The sequence below is a fragment of the Protopterus annectens genome, chromosome 9.part0 (assembly GCF_019279795.1).
Source record: "Protopterus annectens isolate FY-2018-M chromosome 9.part0, PAN1.0, whole genome shotgun sequence".
Classification (NCBI taxonomy): domain Eukaryota; kingdom Metazoa; phylum Chordata; order Ceratodontiformes; family Protopteridae; genus Protopterus; species Protopterus annectens.
The window spans coordinates 679,117,208-679,136,710 of record NC_056743.1 but is presented as its reverse complement, the minus strand read 5'-3'; the positions used below and the strand labels follow the sequence as shown (position 1 = coordinate 679,136,710).

General features: G+C 40.5%; 1 protein-coding gene across 2 annotated transcripts in view; it reads left to right on the top strand.

The window, feature by feature from the left end:
- Positions 1-19,503, top strand: part of VARS1 (valyl-tRNA synthetase 1) — a 623,655-nt gene that overhangs the window by 572,276 nt on the left and 31,876 nt on the right. For both annotated transcript variants that reach the window (XM_044083285.1, XM_044083286.1), the window contains one exon: positions 8,905-9,111. In XM_044083285.1, the coding sequence (XP_043939220.1) occupies positions 8,905-9,111 (207 nt within the window). The remainder of the gene's footprint in view (positions 1-8,904; positions 9,112-19,503) is intronic.

Genomic DNA, 19,503 nt, shown 5'->3' with positions numbered 1-19,503 from the left:
GTGACAGGTTGTGAATCTCAAGAAGCTAGTGGATTTACTGATATGGTTGTGAAAGTTATTCAGTGTGGCTTCATCCCCCTCCCAGATGATAAATATGTCACCAATAAAACAGAGATAGCATTCACTGATGCAGAGTGGGGACTTTGGTACACTGTCTCCTCCTCCTCCCCCTCCCATTTTCCCAGAGCCACATTGGCCAGGATGGGGGCCATGCCCCCCTCCCCCCAATAGCTGTTCCAGTAGTCTGCTTAGAAAACTTGTAGAACATTAAGTAGTTGTTCCTAAGGGTTAGGTCCAATAACCTTCCTAGAACTTCTGTCCCTCCTGGTAATACATTCCTGTCCTTTTCATATGCCTTTGTTGCAGCTTGAATTAGCTACGTGGAAGCACTGTATATAAACATCTGTTGACTAGGATAGTGGAATTGCTAACTGGAATTTTACCAAGAAAATCCAGAGAGTCTGAAATAATGTTTGTTGGCTTCTGCCATTGGTTTTATTAGGCCATCAAGGTAAATGGATATTGTATTGGTTATTGAACCACCCCTTGCCACTACTGGTCTGTAGGGAGGATATAGGATCAGAGATATTCTTGTGGGGTTTTGGGATCCCAAGGAAGCTTGATATTTTTGGATGGGAGGTGAACAAAAAAGTCTAAAAGCTTGGCATCTAGTAAATCATCCTCGTGTAGCATTCTTGGATGTTTTCTAATTATTTTGAGCAATATTCATAGTTTGAAAATCACCATTACTGTAAAACCTGTTATTGTCAAGCATGGCCTCAATCTTGCAGTTATAAGCAGCTGTATCTGTGAGTAAGATGCCTTCCCCCATATCCGCCTTAATGATTCTGAGAGTTTTATCTCTCTCAGATGTTTTAGAGCAGCCAGTTCCTCTTTGCAAATGTTTAACGTCTTCCTAGGTGGCTTACCAACGACCCTGCAGATATCAGCATCGCATTTGCTGTCATACCCACTCAGGGTATTTTTAGATCATTGTAATTTCTGTCAGTGTTGCTTCCATCCTTGTCTTGGTCATTGAAAAATACTTTGAGATTCAGTTTCCTCACATACATTTTAACATCTATCACTGTTTCCACCAAGTTACTTCAAAAGTCAGAGCTTTACCTAAGATTTCTTGCTCCAGCTGAGTTGGTGGTTTTGTCAAGTGGTTCCAGATCTTGGCCCTTTATTGTTGTTGGTTCTGGTGGGTCCCCCTGTATTATGTCTAGCTTTCCAAATCCCTCAGCCCCTGGCTTCTTTCCAGGGCCTGTTCCCTCTGTTGTTGGTGCCCCTGTGGAGACTCTGAGTCAAGGTGATGGACTGCTCCATTATGTGCCTCCCTGGTGGTTCTGGCTGGTGGGTGTTTCCTTCTGTGGTGCTTTCCACATGTCTTGTTGACTCATGTTGGTGCTGGGTGCACTGAAGTCGGATTCATGTTCCTGGCGGCCCTGGTAAAAATCCTGTCTGTCTCCTTCCACATCTCTCTGGTCAGCAATATGCGAGGCCATGCTCCCTTGTGTCTCAACATCATACTTGGAGAGGTGGTTAGGGTTGTCATGCTTCCAGTGCCTCCTAAAATGTTTCCCGCTATTGTGTCTAGGTGGGTATCTTCTTATCTTGTTTGAAGAATTATGGTTTTGTGGTTCCTCCTTGTCCCTTAAGTCCCTGTTGATTTTTTACAGTTTCTTCTCCTTAACTTTGTTTTCAAAGTCAGTGATTCTGTTTTCAAGATCTAGAAATCTAGAAGTGGAGTCAGGGTTGTCCTTGCATAAATTCTCAAGATGCTGCCGATAGTTGAATCCTGATGGGTTTTCTTATACCTATGGAGGATCCCAGTTGGTAATTTGAGTTTTCAGCGATTTGGTCCAGGTGAAATGAGTTTTCAGTGAAAAGTAGATCCATATAGATGTGTGTGTATATGTATATATATATATATATATATATATATATATATATATATATATATATATATATATATATATATATATATATGTGTGTGTGTATATATATATATACATATGTGTATATATATATATATATATATATATATATATATAAACATATATATATCTATGTATATATATATATACATATGTGTATATATATGTATATATAAACATATATATATCTATGTATATATATATAGATATATATAGATATATATATCTATATCTATATATATATCTATATATATATATATATGTACATGTGTACACACACACACACACACACACACACACACACACACACACACACACATGGTTTCACTTCATATTGCCGAAATGCTGAAATAATTAATTTCAGCATTTCAACAGTGTAAAGCCGAAACCATGAAAATACCAACACCTCACAACCATGAAATCACAACATCGAACACACAGCATACAGCACACAACACACAAAAACCATAACACCCACACCACAAAATACTGAAATACAACACCACACAGACACACACCTACACTACACATATGCAGGGGGGAAGCCCCCCTGCACCCCCATATATTACTAACTGCTAGATCGCACAACCAGTAAAAGAAAAAAAAAATCACACACAGCCAACACACACTCATACCCCCACCTCCCTATCCTGACCCACTCGTACAAGTTACAAAAATCCTCACGCACACTCACTCACCTTCAACTGCAGATACCATCCCAGCCAAACACTTGCATAACTTTTCACCTCCCACAGTTTCAGACATTTATTTTCACTGAACTGCTTGATAGATTCCTTTAAAAAGCTAATTATATATTGTACTTTTCAGTCAGATCACACTCTTCAGACCTTTCCAGGTTAATTCCTTCTACCTGCCAACTTATTGTCTCTAATTAAAAGCATTGGGTAATGGAAAAAAACAGCTAGTACCTTTGCAAATGCAAGAAAGAACCCTCATCGATTTCACTCACATCACCCTAGTCAGACCTGTTATGATGTTTTTACTATTTTCAACCTAAAGCAGAGCTAATGGAAAAATAAACAGCTACTTACCTTTGCAAATGCAGGACAGAACTGCAGTTTTTCATATTTTCATCATTTTCTCTTGTTTTTAAATATATTTTCTTAAAAATAACTTCCGTATAGTTTAAACTAAGGATATTATAATGGCTAAATATACACATCTGTAAAAACAGAATTATTTTCTAATTGTACATGTTGCGCAGTCAGTAGACAGTGGTTACATTTACAATTAAAAGTATTTTATTTTAATATAACTAACATGTACAGCAGTCACTGGTAAAACTCCCCAAATATTGCATTTAAACTACTTATGAATACATACAGTGTGAAACTACTTTACAATATAATATGCCATTTAACACCATGAAAGTTTTATAAAATATAGGAAGAAAATGTTTTGCTTAATTACTTTTAACTTCAGTCCCCTAAACATTAATGACATAAAATGGGTTTTTGGTTTAGAGTCTTCCCTTTACTTTGAAATAGTCAACAAAGTGTTATGATCATGCATCTAATGGTTTTGATGCTTTACAGTTCTCCCATTTTATTTACAGTCAGTGGTGGTCTTGATCATCTTGACCTTGTAACAAGAATCTGTGGTTCAGTTCCAGGGTAGTCATGATTCTTCTAGTCAGCCACTGGGTTTTTATTCGTGTCGCTTAAGCATTTTCCTTGGGAACATTGGAAAGGGTTTTATTGACAAAGTCTCTGTACACGATTTATTGTTGTCAGAAGAATGAAAGTTCCCATCAGCTTGCTGACACATTTTCTTTGTTGTATTTCCTACATAATCTGTTCAATATCCAAAATGTTTATTTGATCCTGTAGGAAAATATATTCTTAAGACAGCTGTATATAGCAAACTGAATCTCTTTCCTGTCTCTCAATGGTTCCCCAACTGCCAGGCTAAAGTTGCTTCTGTTTTATCTGGTATATAGTGAGTAATCATTTTTTTCAGACACTGTTATTCACAGTTTTTAATAAATTTCCTTCTGCCACAGTTTTGTTTGAGGAACCTCTTTCTGCCGGTACGATTGCATCTGTACTAGTATAGAGCTTGGCTGCTCTTTTGGCAAAATGTGGAGCATATACATGTGCCCACTGTGTTAATAAATCCTGCTGTGGAATGCTAATCTTCCAGTTTCTTATTTGTACGATCATAAAGTCAATGTAACCTACTCTCTCCAGTTACTCTGGTATAGCAGAAAATGACAGGTTTTCCCTGCATGTTCTGTCTTCTGACTCAACTATTTTTAAACATTTCTTGAGATTTCTCATGTTCAAGAATTCATTCCTTCATTTCAGCCTCTGATTTCTGCAGTTTTGTCAACTCATTGAAATATGTACTTAAAGCTTTTTCCGGTTATGTCATTTGACATTGTATATTGCTTGTACATTCTAATGGAAGCAGTCTCCTGTACAAAGCTGGCATTTTAATTTTTGCCAAATGGCTTTAAGGTTCCTCCCAGCTAGAGCTTTTCCTCCTTTTCGGATTGTTTTTCTCTTACTTTTTTCAACTTTCCTCTTTACTGGCATCTAGGAGGTGTAATTACTACCCATAACTAGCCAGTGGCTGAATTTTATCCAAACTGATAACTTTTTCTGGCTTTTTCAACAATTTATCAGTTTTCATACCGGGGAGCTCTTAACCTGCTGCTCGGTGTGCACCTGTCTTGAATATATTTTTTTTACAGAGCTTCTGAAAAAATGGGATAACTAAGTGTACTGATGCAAATGACTCATACCCCTCTTTCTCAGTATGGAAGGAATTACCCATTTTTGGTATTCATGATTGAGTTAGTAATACTTGGCAAACCACAATTCTTCAAGCCAGGTTTACTAACCGGCTCCATCTCACAAATGTGTTAAATGTGAGGGGTAAACCCCCTACATCACTATGTAAAAGTCTTCAGCCTCTGATCACACTGCCTCTGCGGTAGGCTGTAACATTTGCCAGTTTGAGCCTAGTTAATCGAATGGCATCATATAATTATGATCTAAAAAATGCCTTTGCCAAAAAAGTAAACAGTAGTTCCCTACCACTTCTCCAAATGTTTGTCATAGGAAACAAGATACCAGCAAAAGCAGGACAAAAAGTAGTACTACAGAACTCAAAAGAGATACCAGAATCAGAGAAGGTTGAAGTGAATTCCATACCATCATCCTATATTCTGTTGCCCCCCCCCCCCCCAAAAAAAAAAAAAACAATTTTTTTGCACATCATAAAGGTTGACAACAGATAGTCAAGTAAGTGAATTCATGAAGTCATTTCCATGGGCTGTGCTGCACATTTCTTTTTATAGAAACCTATACAAGGACCCACAGCATTATAAATCAGACTATAGCCATGCTCTTCTTTATGTAATGCAATAAGTGCCACGTCACCAAAAAGGCATGTGATTTTCCTCAAGGTTCTTTGTGGTTTACATGAAAGTCAGGGGATATAGGCCTGTTTTAGAGTAGCTCTCAGACCTTTAAATGTGTGTCTCAACATAGGTATTTTACATGTAAGCCTTCAAAAATGTGCTTCCATTGAACAAACAAGATGTTTTGGCAACACTGGGTATTTGCGGGATGCCTACCTTTATATTCCCAGTTGTCCCTCATAGAAGATTCTATAGTGGCATATCAGATTACTTCAGTTGGCGGTGCTGAGAAATGTAATTCATACCCCAAGGGTATTCAGAGCATCTCCAATCCCTGCATATGCAGGACTCAAAAGATCCAGATCTTGCCCTTTCTGGATGATTAGACAATCATTCAGGAAGGACAAGGTCTGGAACTGTTGAGTCATTGCATATGCAGGGACTGGAGACACTTTGAATGCCCTTGAGGTATGAATTAAGTAAACACAGAAAAGTCATACACAGCTCTAATGTACACAGTCTAATTTTGCACTGGATTCCACTGCAACAGCAGTTTTCAACCTCTGGATCATGGTGCTGATCTGCCCAACTGCAGTCAGGAAGAGCATTCTTCTAGAATCTGGGGTTTGTTTCTATATCCATCAAAATGGTATCCATTGCAAGATTCCATCAGGGGAAGATTCACTGGCTCCTAAAGAACGCAAGGGTTCTGGCTGCAGCCCATTTGCAGCCACTAATTCTGGCACATAAGCAAAACTTTGCCAGGTGGACTTGAGCCTCTAAACCTTTCCTTGGGAATGCATTTCAGCCCTTCTCTTCCATCACAGATAACAACCAATGCTACAGTTTTTTGTGAGGAGGTCATCTGTTTCCCAGAATGCATTGAAGGAGAACTTCAAAGTAGCACTTTGTAGTTTTGATTATGAAGAACGTGTGAGCAGAGGCCATGATAGTAAAATCATTGCAACAATATCTTCACCCAGGATGTCCTCTATATAAACACAGATAATGCCATATTTATGTTGTATATAAGCAGGAACTCGTGTATATAGCATAAGCATATAGGTTCTGTACATTTTAGAATGAGCGTGAAACTGTAGCATACTACTTACAGATAGTCTTTTGTCGAAGCAGAGAGAAGCCTAATAGAACACAGGTCACTTACCAATATGAGTGGCAACTGGGCAGTACGTCTAAGAAAAATAGCTCCGTAATCACTCCTACTTGGAAGACTTTAGAACAATACTCCCATTACTCCTAAGCATACAAAAATTACACATTTTCTTTGCATTCTGAATCTGTTGTACGTCTTCCGTTCCTTGCTTAATTCACAGGGTACACCTCAAACCTAAAGGGGCAGGTTATACATGATTTTTATAACAAACCGGTAGTTGGGACAACTATTTATTTATTTATTTATTTGAGATTTGTTTTTCTGGGGTGGTCTGACTGGGTCCGCAGAACCCGTTTTCAGCGGAGGCCCAGGGAGAAAAGCTCCACATACAGTACAATACAAATACAGTATAATCCAATACAATATAAATTACATTAGAAATACTATACAAAATTAAGTTGAAAGAACAAACTGTTACAAGATGTTGCAATATGTTATTACACAGCTAGACAATTCTATACAGTTAAAATATTACAGACAATAATAGTCACTCTCACCATACATGATGTAGATAGTGTCCAAAAAAATATTACATAGGTAGTGCATTGTGTGACATTGACAGTTATAGTACATGCAGAATGGAATGTTAGTTTCAGTTAGGAAAATAGCATCCAGAAAGTTAGTGATGCGGATAGTGAGAGAGGGAGAGTTCAGAAGAATAGATTTTTTTTCCAGAGTGGTCATTTTTGCATCCAGGTCTCAAGTTTGGCTACTTGCAGGCATAGATAATTTAGTTCATTACTTCATCAACAGAAGTGATTGATGCTGTACAGGAATCCAGAATGCCTTCTGTGAAGTCTTGCCTAGCAGAATAGAAAAGTTTTTCCTGTCAGGCTGATGCGTCTGTTTTTCCTGCACAGAAGATTTGCACTGTAGTGTACATGGCTAAAGCCTCCATGTTTTTACCAAGCAATTCATTGTTGGCATTCATTCTAGGTCAAGTGCAAGCTTTTGTAAATGTAGTTTCGAGTAGAATGATTCATTGAAGACCTTATTTGTTCCTAGTTTAAATATTTTGGAGTCATTGTGACCAGGACAAGGCCATGCTTCCTAAGCATGCAGTGACAAGGATGAATTGATAGTTAAGAATCTACTTTAACTCCAGGTCCTTGAAAGCATTATAGCCAGTAGGTCCACATGCTTGACAACCTTCTTGAACTACGTAGAGGACTTTGGTATTCTTCAATTCCTTATCAGGCTTTTTTTTGGGGGGGGGGGTGGCTGATAAAAGGTTAAGGCCACAGTCTTTCTGGCCTTTATCTACTGCAAGTCTTGTGGAGAGGGTCAAAATCTTGATGTTTCCATGAAATTGATCTACTAGGTTTGTTTCTGTGTCAGATGTGTTATGTTGATGATGAGAATCTGCTGGATGAGACGTCACTGAAGGTCTAGAATTTTTGCAGGTTCCTTTCTAATGGCCTTCACTTACTCTGAAAAAGTTTTGGACTGTCGTAACAGCTTTTTAGCTTTCTTTACAATTGTGTTCTAAGTAATATTTGTTTTATATTTTTTTGCTTCACATTTACTGCCCATACCTATTTTCGTGTGTAGACCATAACCCTGCTCAGAAAAGTCAACGGGGCATACCCCATCAGATTGTTTTAGCAGTACTGTGAGAAGTGTCATGAGTTGATAAATTTGAATTCTGAAAGGGGACACTGCTGTGGTGAATGAGAGCCTAAGCTTTACTTTTAGTTTGAGCTTTGATGTTACTGTATGCGCTCAAAAATTGTTTAAAATCCAGTTAAGCATTGCAAACAGGCTTTTAGGAAATACCAAGCAAGTTTTTCAGCAGTGCCTTTTCTTGACACTGCTGCTGTGTTTCCTCCATCTCATGGAATATGGACATGTACATCTTGTGATGATTGTCATGTGACCAAAGCTGTCTTCTGTTCCCAGGTAGCTAGGATGAAATGCTCTTACAGCACTTCCTCAGTACTTACAGGACTTTGGAGCAGTAAATTTACAATCTTAGAATAGTTTCAATTTGATGCATTTAATGTCATTTAATTTTGTAATATAAAAAAGGATTGGTTGAGGCAATTTAATACAGATGAAGCCATGCCAAGGTGAGACTGCAGCCAACTGTAATTGTATAATTCTCTGACATGCATATACACTGGAATAAACTGGGTAATAAATGTGGTACATGACTTGAAGTGAGGCTGTACAAGGGGAAGAAGTAGAGTATAAGCACTGGGAGTGAGGTATTTAAATAGATGCAACTAAAAAAAAGAAAGTCTGTGTTTGGCAACAGTTAGATAATGCTAGCTATGTCATAACTAATCTCTACATAAACAGGCACTGTAATACAAAACTGTGACATGGAGGCACATGTTTGTTAGAACTGTGAGCTGACCATTGTAAAACAGATATTTTTTTCATGTGTAACCTCTTCCTAGGAATGCTTGAAGCCAGTTTTCTCCAGCTCTGATGAAGCTGCTATCCAGGTTGCTCAAGAGACCCTATATACTTGTTTAGATGCTGGACTGCGACTTCTTAGCCCTTTTATGCCATTTGTGACAGAGGAACTGTTCCAAAGACTACCACGGCGGTCTGCTGATGCCCCACCCAGTGTATGTGTAACCTCATACCCTGATATTACAGAGGTAGGTTAGTTAACAAAATATTTTCTGAAGCTGTGACTTGCAACTTACATATGCAGTTCATTGAATCGGATCATTACTTGAAATATTCTCTGTAGTGTTATTGAACAGGCAATGCATGATAAGTGTAGATTACAGATGTTAAAGTAATGCAAACAATTACTTAGTACCCCAGAAAACTAATCTGTCTTCCTTTTTCTTTGTGATATCAGTGCTGGAATTTTAACAGTGTCAGGCCTGATTCTGAACTACTCTCAGTATTGTAGAAAGAGTAGGCCACTCCCGTTGGCACTCAGAGTTTGGTAGTCGGTCAGGATATTGGTACTGCAGATGGTTAGTGTGTTTGAGAAATGCTTTATGATGTGAAATGTCAGTGTGATGTCCATAGCTTTATTTAGTTGTCCTTTTATTGTATAAGGAGAAATAGCAATGCTGATCAGGTAACTCACACAAAAGGAGTTTCTGTTTTGCCTACTCTTTTTGCAGCAGACAGTATAGCAAACTATGTTTAAAAGGGGGGGGGGGGGCAAGAGATAGTGTTGCGGTGGAGGTCATCATTCATATTGCCATAAAACAGAACAACAAAAAAAAGTCAAGGAGTATGAACTTTGAGAACACATTTAACTGATGACTTTACAGTGCATGTAACAACATATTTAGGGCTGCATCCTCACTGTGCAACCTGGCCTCAGCATGTAAAATGTGTGCCATAAAAGCAGATAGGCCATATTTAAAAAAAATGGGTAGATGGAAGAAATTGGTATTTTTTTTTTTTATTTAACTTTTTTCATCCTGGCTTTACTATAAAGCCAGATGACCTGAATTAGAAGATTAGCTTTGGAGCTGGGGAAACGAGTCAAGAGAAGGTTTGAGATGGTTGCTGGTCAGCTTACTTATGGGAAGAAAAATGGTGGTTCTGGTTAGCTGCATGCCACCTGCTAGCAGAAGCCTGTGGGTACTGAAATGCAGACAAAGCTGAAGAATGGGAGCTTGGTACTGCCAAAACAATAATGATAATTCGCAGTGAACAGTGGGTGAGAGCACATACACACAGGAGGAGGGAATTGTAGTCTCTTGTGGTGACACAAGTGGCCAAGTCAGCTGCCAGGAGGAGGGCTGGGGCCTAAATAGGAACTTTTTCAGCAAACGCAGGCTATGAGGGTGAGGGAAGAAGCAACTCCTCAGCTGCTTGAATGGTGGTCACATCTAACTGGCAGTTGCTTTTGTGTGGGGAATTCCCTAAAGAAAGGGGAAAGCAACATCGGTTCAAGATCAGTAGGAGGGGTTGGTGTGATGATCAGCAGGCACAGGGGGGAGGGGATCACACAGGAAAAAAAAATGAACTGGAGTTTTTTTAATGCAGGACTGTTAAGCTTTGCTATCCCTGTAATTCTGGGTATAGAAATTTCATTCTGTGGTGTGTAGTCTGCAACAGAGGTGGTGGCACTTGATACATGAACCTATAAATTCTCCAGTCTCAAAATTTTGACCTATTAGAAGTTCTGCAGTATATGACCAAAGAGATTATACTTGCCCAGCTATTAAAGTTCCAATATTATGGTGTAGCTTTGTGATTTCGAGTAGCCTTCCAGATGTTCTTTGTGTTTCACTGTTGCAGTCATCAGATTTGGTTTATCCCTACCAGGGTAGCCCTTGGCGGCCCAAATACCAGAGGCTTAGTATTTCTGCATTGATTGCTTTCGCTTTAGGACTGACGTCAGGTAGTCAGTCTTTCTTGCCGTGGAGCCCGAAGCAGTTTGCAAGAGTGCCAGCCGGCTGCTACCTAAGTTTCGTCTACCGAATTGAAGCTGAAGTCTTCTAAAGCTAAGTACCCCGTTGGGGATCCTTTTTTCTTGCACTAACCGATGTCAGAAAAAGTTGACAATTGTCTCGCCTGTGAAAAGCAAATACCACACCGAGACTTTCATTCTTACTGCATCACTTGTTTAGGCCCAGACCACGATATCCCATGTTATCGCTTCTGTGCTTTGTTCAACACCAAAACTATCAGTTGTCGAGCCCTTATTGTAGCTAGATATTTTCGCTTACAGTCCTCAATCTCCGATATGGCTTCGGTAAGCCCATCTGACAGCAGATCTTCCAAAAAAATGAAAAGACAGAGATGGACCGCACAGGTCCAAACCTAATGACGCTGCCGTTAAGCTAGTCGTTAGTTCTCCGGTCCTCAGTGAGGCACTTTCACAGCCCCTGACACCCGCTTCTGTGGATTCGCAGGCCGCTACTGAGACCCTTTCGGAGTCCGGAATGCCGCAAAACTCTTCGACTAAGGATCCTGCGGTTGTCTCTACCTTGGATGGGTCCAGAGCTGCTGAGCAGGAACCGGCTTCAGAGGAAGTCTTTCGCACTACCGAGTCTCGACACAAACTGACGTCTTCTTTCGCGACTACCGTTCTTTCGAAAACTACAGAGTTTCTTAGGCCCAGGGTAAGAACCACACCCAAGAAACTGACGACCCAATCTCAGGCACCTGCTTCCTTGCCTCCATCTCAAATGCTTAAAATGGAGGAAGACGTTATCATGCTGATTAGGGGAAGCCAAGTTACCCTCTCCAAAAGGCAAAGAGATCTGTCCCCTGTACTTTTGTCTGAACAAGAGTCAGATGACTCTGATGCATCTGACTATGAAGACATGCAACCCCTCTCTACTTATGAGGATTCTGATGTAGAGGATTCCATCCCTTCAGCCTCTCCCTCAGAGGATTTTTCCTTTGGGGAATCCCTTCACACCTTAAGGGACCATTTCCAATAGGAGAGTCAGGACTACCCTCAGTCTAAAAACAGATTCAAGGAATTCTTAGATCTTCCGCAGCACAGACCCTTGGCCATCCCCCCAGTCCTGGATGTTGTGGAGGATGTTTTCCTGGAATCCACCTTAACTCCTGACACCCTCCCTCCTGCACCCAGAAGACCAGACAGGTACTAGAGAGTACTGACTCTCACAAGTTTCTTTTTAAAAATCCTACTGTTGACCCTGAGGTAATTTCATAAGTAAGGGCCAAAAGGGTTTAAAGCAACCTCTGCTAAGAATCCCACCCCCTCAGATAGGGATTCCCGAGCACTAGACAGATGGGGTAAAAAAGTATACACCTCAGCTACTCTTGCTATCAGGGCATTAAATTGTCAGCTCCATTTCAGCAACATAACCCAAGCCCCTTCTCTCCCCAGGGGCTCTCTTGACCAAAACCGACACCACTGTGATGTGGTATATCAACAAGCAGGGAGGGACTCACTCCTACCATCTATGCAGGCTGGCCATGATCCTTTGGCACACAGCCTCTGCAATGCAGTTCCACCTCTTAGCACAATTTCTACCAGGTTCTGTCAACTCTCTGGCAGACCAATTAAGCAGAAATCCTCTGGACTCACATGAGTGGCAATTCAACAGAAGAACCTTCGCTCTAATAACTCAGAATTGGGGCACCCCGTAAGACGACCTCTTTGCCTCCCACACCAACCATCAGCTCAGCAAATTCTGCACCAGGTAGCATCACTGCATGGTTTGGAAAGTGGATGCCCTGTCCTTCCCCTTGGTCAGTCTATCGGTCTATGCCTTTCCTCCCCTACATCTCATTCCCAGTGTACTGCTCAAATTAAAGGAGGAAAACCCAAGAACAATTCTTATAGCTCCAAGAGTGGCCTTGCCAGCACTCGTACCCCTTGCTGTGCAGCCTGTCCTCACTGGCACCATGACATCTTCCTCAGATTCCAAACCTCCTGACCCAGAGGGAAGGGGAATTCATGCATCCCCAATTGTAGACATTCAATTTATAGGCATGGCTTATTCCCTAACCCCCCGATCAATCTGCCAACCTCAGTAAACATGTTCTAGATGTTATACGTGAGGTCAGACGCCCTAGCACTATAAAGTCTTATGCTGACAAGTGGAAAAGGTTCTGCACGTGGATTCAGGCTAAGAGCTAATACGGCACAGCCAACTCCATCCCTTCTCATCCTGGATTACTTAGCTGGCCTGCTACACAGTGGCACCTCTTTCCTCTATAAAAATTCATGCCTCTGCTGTCTCTGCTCATTTCCCCACTGAGCAATCCCTTTTCTCACACCGCTTGATCAAACATTTCCTGAGAGGGGCTAGCAACTTGAAGCCACTCAGGAGAGCACCAACCCCAGCTTGGGACCTTAACTTTGTGTTGGAAGAACTCACCCTGCCCCCCTTCGAACCAGCTTCTTCTGCAGCGCTAAATGAGAAGTCAGCTTTCCTTCTGGCCATCACTTCAGCCAGAAGAGTCTTCAAGCTGCAAGCACTCATGGCTGCCAGAACCTGAAACAACTAGAGTGGCTAGAACTGCCCAGCTTAATTCAATTCAATCAGCTCTTAATAGTGCACAAAATTCTGTACCACCCTGAGGATACCCCCTCACTTATAAATATTATTAAGCCATATAGCAACCTGAGATCCCTATGGTCAGCCAACAAACTACTGGTCCAAACCCACAAAGCTAATAACTCTGCTGGTGAATCCCTGTTTGCCAAAACCTGGAATTCGTTGCCACACTGTATAACCCTACAATCCTCCAAAGGTCTCTTCAAAAAAAAAAAAAAAAAACTCACAGTATCTCAAAGTGAACTGACTTTGCCCATGTACCAACCCTGATTAAGTTATAAACTGAAAGCATAATCTGTAAATATCATGACATGCAACTATGTCACCAAGCTTGTATATCCAGTCTGACGTCTCTTGCTTTTAATTATCTGTCCATGAGAATTGTGAGTCCCTACTAGGGAACACTACTAAGCCATTGTACATAATCACTTTGTTTTATATTTTATATTTTCTAATGTTATCCAACTTCTTGTGTAAGTCATGCAAGTTTTTCTATTTGGAGCTTTTCTCCCCGGGTTTCTGCTGAAAATGGACATGTATCCAGTCGGACTATCCCGGTCAACAAATGTAAAATAAAGTAATAAATGGCTGTGGAACCCTTCATCATCTTCCATGCTGATAGGGTATCTCTCAGAACTAATCCATCCTTCATGCCCAAGGTGGTGTCCAATGTGGCTGTCAACCAGTCCATTCATTTGCCCACCTTTTTTCCTAATCCACAGAACAAGGGGTAAAGGATCCTGCACTCTAGATGTGCACAGACAGCTCAGATTCTATCTAGACAGGACTAAATCCTTCAGAAAGTCTGATCTAGTGTTGGTTAGCTTTGCTACAGGGGCAGAAGGCAAAGCCATCTACAAACCATTTCCAAATAGATAGCACACTGCATCCATTTCTGCTACAAACAACATGGAAAGCCTCCCCCCAAGGGGGTCAGGACTCACTCCATCAGAGCAGCCTCCACCTCTACAGCTTTCCTCAGAGGAGTCCCCTCCAGTGACATCCTGGAGGCTGCCACCTGGACATCTGTTCACACTTTTACCAAACATTACCACCTGCCTCTCTTCTCCAAATCCAGGGCAGGGTTTGCCTCTGCAGTCTTGCAGGGCATCCTAGCCAGCCCCTAGTTTTCTTGACTGCCTCCACCCATTTCCTCAGCTTTGGGAATCAACCCAAATGTGATGACTGCAGCAGTGAAACACGAAGAACATAGTGCAGTTGTGTACATTTACCATAAATGTAGATGTTAGAGTGTATTCACGTTTGCAGTTCTGGTTTCCCTCCCCCCATCCCCCTTTTTCTTCTCTTTCCTTACAAGGGACATATTGGTATTTACTTTCTACTGGTGGGGTTCCTCCATCCGAACCTAGCTCTACTTGGGGGCTACTGACAGGTTAGGACAAGGAAATCTGATGTAATGATGATGGCTACCTTACTTTATACTGCTGACGACTTAACGTCAGTCCTGAAATGACATTAACTGATGCAGAAATACTAAGCTTCTGGTATTCGGGCTGGCTGGGGCTACCCTGGCAGGGATAACCCAAATGTGATGACTGCAACAGTGAATACACTCGAACATCTACATTTATGGTAAGTGTCTACAACTGTACTTTCTTTCCATTCCAGTCTGCATGTTTTGCATATCCCTGATTTATTTGCAACACACCATGAACAATTACATTTCAGAAAATTTTCAACACTAGTATGACACTTAAAAGCTATTTGTTTTCTTAGACTTAATAGTGACTTACAAGGAGTGTCTCCTAACAGCCTAGGAGCTTCCCATTATTTCAGTAAACCGTTATCTACTACTCAGTTAATATTGCTTTAACATCATGATTTTTTTTTCTTAAACCTTTGTACAAGTGAGTAATTTAAATTTCTGTAGTAAGTTGCAGTGACCCCATAAACAAATTAGGGCTAAGCACCTGCCTATGGTGATGGAAGCTATGCTGTATTTTTTTTTTATTCAGAAATCATATTATTCGATCACTTTGTGTACATGTACAAAGCAGCATTTTTGCCCTGATTAATAGGCATAGTGATATAACCCTAATTCCCAAATGTGTGGCAAGAATAGACCATAGCCTCACTCAGCCTTACCGTTTGTGAAACAGGAGCATTTACCCCACTTGTCAAAATAATGTTTGCCGCTAATGGTGGAAGTTAGTTACACCTTCCATAAACAAAATGTGTTATTGCTTGTCTAAAGTAAACATGTATGATTCACACAAAAAAGATAACCTTCTCACTCTGTCCCAGTGTGCATCACCCATCCCATTCCTTTTACTCTGACACTGCTGAATCACTAGCTGTCAGGGTCCCTGTATTTCATAGTATTGGGTGTGTCCAGTCTGACAATGGCCCTTGTTTAACGTGAAGAACTTTGTTCTCTCCATACTACATCAGCCATTGTTTGTCTACGAGGCACAGAAAACTGTCTTCAAATTGTAAATATGGCCTTAATGCCTTTAAGGAAAAACATTTCTCCAGCCACTATGTTTCTTGCAACATCATCCTTCCCATCAGAAATGAATGATTGCATTGACTGTAGAAGTGCTTACTCCTACTTTGCTAGCCTGTCGCACCTAAGATGTTGGTTAACACCCAGTCATTAGTGTGGCCTGCATGAAATGTTAAGAAAACTGCCTTGGATTTGATTTTGGTTTCTAAATGAAAGATTATGCATTGTTTCCTCCTGCTTTACTTATTTTTTGCACACCCTCCGTACAGACTCAACTTTTGGAGTTAAAGGCCCACCTGTCTTGCCAAACTGAAAAAATGTCTTCACCCATTGGGGAACTAGAAATAGTCTAAGCTTTTATTATATGCTTTGGTGAGATTTAGTTACTTTATGAATAACTTTTGCCATGTCTTTGGTCCACATTGTTTTTTTTTTTTTCAGCATGTGACATATGTTATTGTGGCATTGTCATCAGTGGAATCCCCTGTTACAAACTGCATCTTGCAGCACTTTTTCAGCACATTTCTGAAGTAGAAGACAGTCGGTCACTGAAATTGTGTTTCTAACGAGCTCAAAGTAATTTATTTGAATTTTGGTCGTAAAATATTTTGAAAAATTGTCAGTATTCATTTATGCATTCGTTAACTGGAATTAGAACACTGATCACGGTGGACTGTTTTCAGGGTCACAGCAGATGTACAGATTGTACAGAATACAGCTGAGAAGCAAATTTGAGGTGCAAGGATATATAAAAGGTCTAATATACATTGGTGTAGTATGTATAGATATGTTTACTGTGTTAATAAAAACAGGATCCAAAATCAAAATTCAAAGATGTCTGTGCTATGAACTTGCTTTGGCTTTAATGTAGTCTCATAACTTTGAAAGGATTCAGTACTTTGCAGCATATCTGTTTCTATAGACTGCATCCCCATCACAGATTGGATTGCTTTTGTTTTTTGTGTGCTAGTTTTTAACCCAAATTAAGTTTTTACTAGACAAATATGCATTTCAAGAAAGGCAAAGTAATTTTAATACCTTTTGCTCACACAAAGGGGTTATAAAATGTGTGTTGAAAATTTGGTAGAAAAATGTTTGAACAGTCAAAGCTGTATGTGTGCATTTAATTGGGTCTATATCAGAACATCGAATGTTCTGATATCGAACACTATTCAGCGAACACTAAGAATAGCGAAGCTGCAGAACAGGGAATTCTTTCCTCAGGAAAGAATTTGGTTGGCCGTTTCTGTGACTTTGCTATTCTTAGTGCTGTGGTGGAAAGTTACGGGTTGGGTTCAGGTAAGTGTGCGATTGTACGCTAGGGTTAGGGGCGGGTTAAGTGAGTTAGGGTTAGGGCACAGGTTAGGCGTGTGTGTGATAGTGACAGACTTTAGGGTTAGGGGCGGTTTAAGTGAGTTAGGGTTAGGGCATGGGTTAGGTGAGTGTGCGATAGTGACGGATCTTAGGGTTTGGGTTAAGGTAAGTTTTGAGATAGTAGTGTATCTTTAGTGTAGCGTTAGATGTAGGAATTAAGTGTATGTGTGTGGTTGCTGTTTGTTTGATGTGCTTGTGTTGTGTATGTGTTTCGGAGCAGTAAATTTTTCCCATGGGAAAAAATTTGCTGTTCTGAATGTTCGATATTTTCATGTTTAGATGTTTTGGGGCCGATGAAATAGCATTTGCTATTTTCATCTTTCGATAACATGATATAAACGCCATTTAATTTATGATTGCTAACCAACATTTCTCAAAGTCATGAGAAATGTTAAATTGAAACCTGGAACATAATTTGTCTAGATCATGGTACGGTTGCACTAGAGGAAAGGTACATGGTTTATTAATTCAGATTTCTCATTCAGGCAGGAATATATTTTCCTATAATGAATAGAAATGTGTTCAACAAAGTGAATGATGTCAGCACAGCTGTATAACTTTGGTCATTACCAGCTAATTGACCTGAAGTTATCACCATAGCCACTTTTTCAGGACAACTGCAGAAATGTGGTGGCATGGCATGGAAAACTTAAGAATTTAATAGTCACAATATTTTAAGTGTACAGCAAAAGGTCATGGAAATTCTCAGTCACATTGCATTGATGTGACTCTCTTATTTACCAGTACATTCAAATTCTAGTAAAATAGTCTCTCGTCTGAGGCTTTTTAATATACCCATATTTTCCAGGGCTTCTCCTAAGGGTAATCTCCAGAGAAGGAGAGAAAAAAAACACTCTGGAATACTGATTACAGACTCAGTGCTGTGTATAAAGGGTAAAACTGCTAAATCTAGCTGGTAATTTCTAATCTTCCATGCAAACTCAGGTTTTTTCCCCCAGCAGAGAACATTACATGTTTTGGTGGCCAGTTTTCATTGCCAGGGTGAATACTGCCTGACACTTGATTGGCATCTTACATGAGTTAATTTACCCTATACCTTACAGACACTAAGCTAACTCCCCATCTCCATTGAGTTCTTTTTTTTTTTTTTTAAGCTGAATCCAAGCCTTGCTGTAAGGAAGGGTCCCAATATATTTGTTTCAAGTGAGGTTTTTGGGGGTCTTTAACTGAAGCACCACTGAGGACATTCTGGATTTCTGTTATAACTCCACCTCTCATCCCGATTTGCCAAGGGTGTCCCTGCCTAGAGCATTAGCTTCAGACAACATAGTTGTAAGGATCTTAAGTTGCACAGACCATTTTATAAGAACAAGACACTGTCCCAGAATGAATGTTTATGCCTGTGCACCTGAAGATATAGTAAGCATAGTTACAGGAACCATTTGGGCAGGTCCCACAGGAAAAATAAAAAATTCTCACACTGTCCCTTTTGTCTGAGCGAGGGCCACCATGTTTTTTTCTGAGAGCACTGTGATACTTTTTGAAAGAAGGCTGTGGTCAGTAGGACCCAAGCCCTAGGGGCCTACCTAGAGGCCTTTGTCCAGGCTTGTAGTCCTCAGAGAAAGTTTTCTGTCTTTAGTCTTCAGCCAAAAAAAAAGGCACAAAAGACAGAACAGCTGTAGAACACTGCCATTAACGATTCTGTAAGAACAGAGTGTTAAGGCCTTCAAGACCATATTATAGGCTAGACTAGTAGAAGCCTGCTGATGTAGAGAGCAGACCAGGACAAAGAGGACCTTTAAGATGATAACAGGGATGCCACAGTGGCAGGAGCAGAGGAGAGCAGCAAGGAGGGCTGGACAATCCTTTGCTGACCAAGAGCACTTTGGCCAGTGCTGTGTTCCATCCCATGTTTCTCGTCATCCCCTTTCCATGTATCTCACCTCTCGAGTGGAAGGCTAGCTTATTTCATCAACAACTCATTCTGGTTGATGTCCTACAGATGTGTGAGGTGTGTTCTCTCTCTGGGCTACAATTTTTTCTGTTTAAGGGCATGCCCTCCAGACTCCTAGGACCAGACCATTCTGGCCCTGGAGTTTTTCCAGCAGTTGATTGCATGCAGCATGGTGGAAGAAGTCCTAGAAGGAGAGCCAGGGCTTTTATTCCAGACTCTTTCTCATTCCCAAGAGAGTTGGATCCTAACTTTCCATTCTAGATCTCTCAAGGTTGAG